At 35.3% G+C, this 9,585-nt stretch overlaps 1 protein-coding gene across 1 annotated transcript; it reads left to right on the forward strand.

Moving 5' to 3' along the window:
* The first annotated feature begins 801 nt into the window (after positions 1–801).
* Positions 802–9,294, forward strand: LOC107828591 (uncharacterized). The gene is made up of 13 exons (XM_016655938.2): positions 802–1,021; positions 1,150–1,211; positions 2,210–2,278; positions 3,120–3,195; positions 3,315–3,385; positions 3,943–4,044; positions 5,831–5,920; positions 6,178–6,252; positions 6,507–6,539; positions 6,723–6,800; positions 7,714–7,755; positions 8,422–8,534; positions 8,826–9,294. The coding sequence occupies exons 1-13, from the start codon at positions 967–969 to the stop codon at positions 8,845–8,847; spliced, it is 888 nt and encodes a 295-aa protein (XP_016511424.1). The 5' UTR covers positions 802–966; the 3' UTR covers positions 8,848–9,294.
* Positions 9,295–9,585: the final 291 nt, after the last annotated feature.

Genomic DNA, 9,585 nt, shown 5'->3' on the forward strand with positions numbered 1-9,585 from the left:
GTCTATATTTTTTGTTTTAGTTTTATCTATTATAACATTTTCAGTTACGTGATCTTATCTTTATAGCATGACCATATGAATTATTTTAAAAAAAAATTCTCATCTCAAAGATCAAATAAGTCATATCCTTTTATATATCTCAACACTGAAATTTTTAATTTACATATTTTTTTCTCCCATTTTTTGGTTTCTTGTCTATGTTATTAAGTTACCCATAATTTAGAATTGTTGCTATCTGGGTCTACTCTTATTATAACAATGACTTTGGTTTTTCTTTTTCTTGTAATAAAAATGTTCATCTAATATTATTGTGTTCTTATATTCTATAGCTCAAATTAATGTTTAAATTTATTAATAATATTTTTTATTATTATTTATTTAGTATCTTTATTTTATTTTTATATTACTCAAAGTATAAGTTTTCTCACACTATCCCCACCCTCTCTTTTTATATTATTTCCCTGGCAAAACTTATTTGATTAGATTTAGATTATCAATTCGAATTCTTTATATAGATTCTCATTAAGTTTTTCCCAATATTTTATCCTAAAATGCCAAGTGCCTTTTTCTTAGTATGCTATTTGGCTTAATCACAATGCAAATTATATATGGTAACTTTATTCCTTTAATATATATAGAGAAGAGATATATAGATAATCAGCCTCTGCTTGTAAAAATTATAACTCAAAAAAATTAAATCTTTAAAAAATTAAAAACTCCAAAAATAGAACGAGACAAAAAAGGGAAGAAGTAAAACATTAACGTGCAATTATTTAAATTAAAAAAACATTAACGTGCCACACGGTTGACGTGGACGAATTCACACAAGTCGCGAAAGGGTAATATAGGCATATAAATACCAGATATAGCTCCATATTCACACTTTTTGCATTTGAACTCCGAAATCACTCGCCGGAGAGTCATAAAAAGACCGAGGATTTGTTGATCACCGGACCATCGCCGGCCATGGCTATGCAAGCTGGAGTAGGCTTAACTAAGATCGTATTTATCGTCGGAGCTGGTATACACACACACACACACACTCTTGTTCTTCGGCTATTTGTTTTTTGTTGAGACTTTTGCTAATTTTGTTTGTGATTGATTTTAGTAATTTGATCTGATAATATATGTGTGTTGTGTGCATATTAGGGTATACAGGTACTTTGCTTTTCAAAAACGGTAAATTATCTGATGTGATAGGCGAGCTTCAGGTTAGTTCCGATTTGCTTTGTGTTATTAAATTCTGTTAAGAGATTGTACATGTATATATTGTTGTTTGTGCGAGTGCGCACTTGTATGTGTGTGTGTGTGCAGGGGGCGGAGCTAGCCCTGTTTGGTTGCTCCTAGTAGCTTTGGTCCAAACCTTGTCTTAAGAAATTTATTGAATATGTATAAATTCATTGAAATTGTATCCATCATTTTATTTCTTTTTAACAATGCTCTGTCTTTGCTTTTATTGAACCCCACTTGTGGGATTACACTGGGTTTTTTGTTGTTGTTGTATGTATAAATTATTAGTTTAGAACCCAGTAATATAGAAGTACTAGTATCCCAAATCCCTAAGTTTCAAATCCTGGTTCCGCCTCTGTGTGTGTTGTGTGTTCAATGAGCTTGGACCGGGTAATTGAAATCGAAATCAACTATCGCCAAGGGTTATAGTTCTTTAATCGCGTAATGGCTCAATTTATATTCTAGTAATATCAATTTTTAAACAGACAGTTGAATAAGAGTGAAAACCAAGGCAAGTTATTTAGTATGCATGTGAAAGTTAGAGGTGCCTTAGTCAACTAGTGAGTATGAGCTTTTTTGTGAACGATAATGCAATGAATGATCTCATTGGGATCACTAATGCTGATGGGTAAAATGCTTCAACCACATAGTGATTTAATTTCTGTTCCATTAATTCCCATCTCAAAGTAGATGGTTTCAATGAGAGTGAAAACAAAACTAGATGAAGCTATAGTATGCCTTTGAAAGTTAGCGGTGCCACAGTCAACTAATGATCATGAGCTACTTAATTAACTAAAACTGCAATGATGGAATAAGTTTTGAAGGTTGGGTTGCATACTATGGTGTTATTTGAATAAAGGTCTGAGGAGTCCTGTGACAAATTGTAACAAGGGTGGATTTATTTGTCAATTTGCAAACCATTTCTTAATTGTTTTCACGTGTGATGAGCTTAAGCGTTTCTTCTCAACGTTTCTGGCAGAATTTGGTAAGAAGTTATGAAAAATCAGGGGAGTCAGATGGTGGAGAATCGGATGTCATTGCTGCACAGGTACCCAGATAATAATTAGCTTAAATTAAGAAGGCTTGGTCTTGTCAAGATTGCTTATGTTCTACTAAGTAAGTAGTAATATACTTTTTAGATGATCAATCAATCTGTGATCTGTTCTATCAATGTAGAATCAACCATCAGAGAATACATTCTCATTTCTATATTTCAATTTTCTTTTAGTAGAATGACAGGATCACTTTGCAATGTAGTTTCTATGAGAACTTTGGTAATCGGCAATAATTTGGTTATTTTCTGCACTTTTGCCTCTCATGATTGTGTAAGTGTAGTTTTACCAGTGATATCTAAAGTGTTTTTGGAGTTGCCTTTGCTTATCATCTTTGGGGAGGGGTCAATAACATTTGTTGTCTAATTTGGGTCTTTGCCTCTCCCTCTGGAAGGTGATGGTGCACACAGTATCTAGACATTGTTGCTTAGGCATGAGATGTAGTTTTGTAATTTGTTATGGTGTTACGGTACAGATAAGTTTACCGTAAATTTATGTAAAATGTGCTGAAAAGAAATACCAGTGTTTAAGATCCCTTATTCATGGGTCAAGAAACGATAAGCTAGTGGTGAGGGGCAGGATGATGATTGTCTGCATGTCATCGTCCCAGCCACCTCTGCTATGGGATCTTTTCGGTCAATGTATAGATGAGATTTGAAATCCACAGTGAATCTTCTTTTCAGAAATAGATTATGAAGTTGTTTCCCCTAGTCCACTTGGCAAAAGAAAAAAGTTATCACCTGTTGTCCTGCTATTGTGTATAGACCAACTATATATGGGCTTGTAATTTATTACATGGTAACATGATTCAAATTGATTTTTTTGTTGCTTTGACAGGTTCGTAGGTTGGCAATGGAGGTTCGGCAGTTGGCTTCGGCACGACCAATTACTGTTCTAAATGGAAGTTCTAGCGGTAGCTCTACCATCCTCTAACTGATGCCTTCTCATGCTAGATTTTGTCTATCTTGCCTTTGACTTGGAAGAAGTTGCTTTATATTAAATGATTTTCCCTAATCCCATTTACCCTGGCAGGTAATTGGACATCTCTGATAGTGCCAGCTGCTGCAGTGGGTGCCTTAGGTTATGGATACATGTGGTGGAAGGTGAAATAACCTCTAGATTGTTTATTTATTAATTCTCCATCTCAAAGGAGATTGTCACTAGCCTGATGATTACTACATGGAGGTTTGAATAATATCGCATTGAAATACAATATATTTTTAGACTTAATTAAGTGCGAGAATCAGTGTTCTTTACTTGATAAAAAAAAGTGAAAGATTTAGAAAGTATGTAAAACATCAATTTCCGGGTATTTCTTTTGATTCTTTTGGTATGAGTTCATTAAGTCCAGGGTTCAAGTTTCTTTTTCTCAAAAGCAGGAAGGGTTCAAGAAAATTTGATTAGATTTTAAATATGCTTCAAGTAAGTTGGGGCATGGGGAGCGATATGCTTGTTTTTGTATGTATTCAGTAAGCTGGAGTCAGGTTTATCTTAGATAACAAGCCTTGTAGGAAGAAGTAAGTGAATAAAAGATAAGAGACGGAAGCAGGAGACACCAAATTTCTGCCTAACTTTTAATATTTCATGAAATGCTTGCCTTCGCTCATCGTCTCTAATTTTATTCCATTTTCTTCCCCTCTTTCTTTTGTAATACTTGCAGGGTCTGTCATTCTCGGACCTTATGTATGTAACGAAAAAGAACATGGCAACTGCTGTGTCAAATCTGACAAAACATCTGGAGCATGTCTCAGATGCTCTTGCTGTGAGTATCTATCTTATACACCTATGGTTTGTTTATGAGTTTTTTCTCTGCATTCTTGGCAGATCCAAGCCTTGCCATGTATTCAACTTTTAACTTGATGCTTGATAGATGCTATTTATGTCTAAATAGTGTACTGTTACTGCTTTACCGAAACCCTTAGGGGTCGTTTGGTTGGAAAGAAGTTATCCCAGGATTAATTATCTCGGCATTAGTTATCCCGTGATTAATTATTCCACCTTTCCATGGGGATAAAAAAACACTACAATACCGGGATAACTAATCCCGGGATTAATTATACCGCAATTTTTTCTCAACCAAACATGGGATAAACTCTTCTTAAATTTAGTCCCGGGATTAATTATTCCTTATCTCTCATACCAAACGAGCCCTTACTTCCCCAGGACTCTTGATGTTGGCCAGAAACCCTCTTTCCCAAATTCAATTGGTGTGTTTGTGTTTTTCTGAATTTAAATGACTTCGGGTGGAGGAGGTGGAGAGGAGGGGGAGCAAGCCCCAGTGTTATCAAAGGCGCAAAGCACAAAAAATCTTTAAGGTCAACAGGGGTTTTAAGCGTAAAGCGCAAATAAAGTGTGGGCTTTAATGAAGAAAGGCGCATATGAAGAAAAAATGCAAATATGTATATGTAGTCTAAGACTTATAATTGTAAGCCTGAATAACAAATATATAGACAAAGAAATTGGAAATTTCTTTTATGATTAAGTAAAATATCAATTGTTTAGTGTTTGAAGGGGAGCCTTGGCGTAACTGGTAACCTAGCTGGATTGATGTGCCCTACATCTCAGCTTAAATGTTTGACCTGTCAATTTCAGGTCTAATTACTGAAACTTAACCTTTCAATTCTTTGGCATTTAAATCAGATCATAGGTAGAGTACACATAGTTATATTGGAGATTATTGGACTGGCCTATCCGGGTTTGCACATGCGTTGTTTGTTAGTTGCTGCTTCTCTGCATCATGGCAATATGTGATACTTGTACCTGCTTCTAGGAACCCCCTTTTCTGCAAGATTTTTGAATCTCCAGGGAGTGATTAATTTCAGCTGTCATGGTTGGGCTTCAATTGATAATATAAATTATGGACAAATTAGCTTAGTTTCACACTGTCGGAATACACGGGGTTTGTTGTTGTTGTTATTGCTGTGTAGCTTAGTATGGACACACTTGCAGTACGAAGTTCTTGCTTACAGATGCTGTCACTGTAGCTTATTCTGATTAGTTGGAATTTGTTGTGAGAGAGAGTACGTAGCAGCTGTCTGCAGGAAACAGTAAGTTCAAGGCTACGAAGTGGGCAATGAAATTTTAGTACGGTCAATGTGAAGATTATTCCAACTATACACAGGTGTAAGTTTCTTAAGCTGATTTGGGTCATCAAGTCTATGGTCCTCTTCAAGGGTGATGTGCGTTTGAGTGTACGGATGATGTATCTCTTTTATTCTTGACTTGTTTCTAAGAGCCCGGCGACGATTTTATTTACAAGAAAGGGGGCTAAAATTGAGGGAAGCCTCATATTCATGCTAGTATCAGTTGGTTATTAAGGATCCTGCTACTTTTCCGCATCCTGTGAAACCGATAGAGATTTACTTTTGATAAATGTATGTCAGAAATTACATAGCTTCTTCCAGGCTACAACTTTGACATATTTCAAATGAATAAATTGTATTGGCATTCAGAGTTGTTTCTAAATGTTATAGATGTGCGTTTGTACTTATGTATAATGTATTGATAATTCAATCATTTCATATTGTTCTCTTTTGTCCTTTAATCAGGCCACAAAGAAGCATTTGACACAGCGAATTGAGAACGTGGATGGGAAATTGGATGAGCAAATGGAGATGTCAAAACTATTAAGGAATGAGGTGCAAATCTACTCACCTCAATTGTTGTCTTTAGTTGTTTATGAGACTTGTCATCTGATTTCATGGCCCGCGCTCCATTATTTTATTTATATGTTTCTCCTATAGTGGAAATGTCAAATCCCTGCCTTCCATTGTATATGAGAATAAGAGAATCATATTGCTAGTTTGCCTTTTCAAAGTTAAAAATCACAAAATCTGCTGCTATAACGACAAATATGGAGTGTTGGTATGATTAGGTTTTCCTTGTTCTGGAACAGGTTAATGGTGTGCGTGGTGATCTATCCAAGATTGACTGTGATTTGGATGAATTAAAAGGGTTGGTTTATGGTCTGGTGAGTTCTGCTTTCTGGCATAGCGTGATTGCAAGGTTTTTTTTTTTTTTTTTTTTTTTTAAAAAAAATTTATGCGGAGTACAAGCCTTTCACATGGGAGGAGAGACAGTGGAAAAGTAACTGTCTGTTCCGGTCACTTGGTCACTCTGCGCGTCTATATTAACATATATTTACGTGTGTATTACATAAATAATATCTGTCACCTAATGTTATGTCCACTAAACCTTTTGTCTCAAATCTATCTGGAATTGTAGGATGGCAAGTTACTATCCTTGGAAGGCAAGCAGGTAAGAAAAAAAAACTCCATTTCAGCTTTTAGGCTACTAACTCTGTTTTATTATAATTAGCCCAGAAAATGGAAAAGAAACAAGGTCTGAAGTATGGTTTCTGGAGCTTCTTATGAATGCCTACTTTCCAAGGTGTCATAATAGATATTTAGTACTAAGAACTGCACTTACTGTTGATAACAGAACCTTACAAATGCTGGTGTCATGTACCTGTGCGATTTTATCAGTGGGAAAAGGGTGAAGATGCCTGAAACACTGCAGGTTCGTAGAATTCTTGATGAGAATAACTTTTTTCACTAAAATGATGCTTCCTCAGCTTTATGCTTTAACAGATAGACTTCTTATGCTTCTATTTCACTCCCTGCATTGGATAGAATGGGGGAGAGTGTGGGTATGTCTAGTGAAGCAGAATAGGATTAAGGATCCTTATTCTTAAAGCAAACCAGATTTAGACAAAGCTGGTTGTTGACTGGAAACTTATTCTCCGAAAATGATAGGATTTGCTTGAAGTTTTTTGTATTAGAAGTGCAGAGAAATGCTCTTAGGAAATTTATACTGTGATCTAAAGAACCACAGAATTGGATGTTTGTCGTTATAATTCTGATTTTGGTCCTGGAGTGAAGGTGGGATAGATGGAAATTTTGCGTTATATAGACCAAAAACTATTTATCGCTTCGCGAAAGTTGAATCAGCATTGAGATTTTGATATATGAGATGTTTTATGGGAAATCATTGGGAGAGCAAAGAACAAAAGATAGTGGAAATAGTACAGTTTTTTATAGACATGTAAAAAAGGAAATATCTTTGGTTGATCTGGAAGCTTCTTTTAAAATGGAAATTGCAAGTAATTATTGAAAGTAGGATCTCTAGTTGAAGATTCAGCAATTATTTCTTTTTGCTGCGGTGCAGTGAACAAGATAATGCAACTCACTCTACAAGGAAATGATGAAAGTGTTATTCCCCAGACTGGGGCTTTTTTTTGGGGGGGGGGGGGGGGTCTTACCCCTGAGAGTTTGGAATTGTAAAAGTTTTCTTGGTATTTCAATTCCTAGGTATTTTATACTCTATGAGCGTACCTTCCTTGTCCTTTTTTAAGTGATATGACACTTTGATTGTTTACCATTATTAGATGTTGGTTATCAATAACTTTTCTAATCTTAACTTCCTGCTGCAGGAACAACTTAAAACCGTGGGCAACTCTATTCCTAGTCTAATGGTACTTTCGCTAACTTGGATTTACTAGATGTATTTTTCCAAGTATCTTTCTTGGTATTTGCCATTTTCATGCACTTGCTGTGATTTTGCGTTTATATTTCAATTTTCATGAATGTTAAATGGTATTCGTCTCTTATTCGGAGGAAGGAGTCCATTAAGAAACGTTCCTTGCAAGTGGAAAATGGAATGGAAAGCTTTTGTTTAAAATTTATCATAACTTTCTTAACATTTTATGAAAGATATTCATTTCCTATTCCATCAACTGCATGGACTACTCCTGGATGCTGGTACCCATGTTGATTTCTTGGATATGTGTGAAACCAAAAACATTCCTTTAATTGGAATAGACTCTTCAGCACAAGGCTATTACTTTCTCTACATAGATTGTTTTATTGCAGATGCATTATATGTGCCTTTCATCATTTTTGTGAGTAGAAATAACAAGTTTTGCAAATTTGAAGCAGTGTGGATATGGTTGAACCTTTATGATTTCAGATTGAAAAGGATTGATTTCCACGTGCATGGTTTATATGTCGTGTTACTGCCCATTGTCCATCACCTATTAGTATTCTATGGTTTATATTTCTTCTCACTTCATATGGTTTCGATTAAAATCAGTAACCTGTATAATGTCTCTTGCTTTTGACTTCACATAATCTTGTTACAGGGCCTTAAAGAGCTTGCTGACTCCTCACCGCAAGCAATGAACAGCATATTTATTACAGAAATTGTGCAAGATGGTACTGATAAGTTGTTAGAGCCACCTAGGCCCCTATTGAGGTATTTATTTTCAGTTTCAGAATTCTTTCTTCCTAAGTTTAACGCCCCATCCCCACCATTCTCTCTTTTCCTTGAGTTGATGGTGTAGCCGCAATTTTAACATCCTTTTTTAGCACTTCCCTTTTGCTCTTCACAAAATCTGCCCAGATATGGGGGCATTCACGCTCTATTTCTTATTCTTTTGGAGGGGTGGTTGGGGAGTTACCTATATAGGTGAAGATGCTTATATATCCTCTATCCCGCAATAATCTTCACTTTTTCTGATCATCTTTTTGTTTATGGATTTAACAGGACGGCCTCTATCAGGTGCTGAATGACGGTCACTTGGATTGCTTTTGGGTTATATTATACAGAGTTGACCATAGCTGGTTTTCACCAGTATACTTAATGAATGTATTCAAATCTCAAGATTTGTACATGCTGAGATAAGTACATGCTACTAAGGGGTGGTTTGGTAGGAGGTATTAGAAAAAATAATGCAAGCATTAGCTTTATGCATTACTAATACCTTGTTTGGTACATTTTTTCAACCTGTGTATAACTAATACAGTATTAGTTATACATCATACTTGGTATTATCCTATGTATAAGTAATGCATAGAAAACCATGGCATTAGTAATACCAAGGCTACTAATGCATGTATTAGGTTGGTTAAAGATAAGATTATTCTTAAAGTCCCTTAAAGCTTGAGAATATGAAGGGCATTTTTGTAAACAATTATTTTTCTTAAAAATTATGCAATGCATTATAATTTTAATACACCACACCAAACAATAGATAAGAAATAATATTTGCATGACTAATGTTTGCATTACTAATCGCACTATTCTTATACACCCTACCAAACGACCCCTAAGTGGTAGAATACAACAATATTACATTGTTCATATTTCACTATCTAATTCTCTGGAGATCTTAACTATTGTTTCTTCACAACAGGATTCTATTTTCTTTAGGTATTTTTGTAGAGATTTTTATCTTAGTTTGATATGCATACCTCGTCATGTACCTTTCTTTTTACGCTATTTGTTGGGCTAAAGCGTCACCGGT

The sequence above is a fragment of the Nicotiana tabacum genome, chromosome 15 (genome assembly GCF_000715075.1).
Source record: "Nicotiana tabacum cultivar K326 chromosome 15, ASM71507v2, whole genome shotgun sequence".
Classification (NCBI taxonomy): Eukaryota; Viridiplantae; Streptophyta; class Magnoliopsida; order Solanales; family Solanaceae; genus Nicotiana; species Nicotiana tabacum.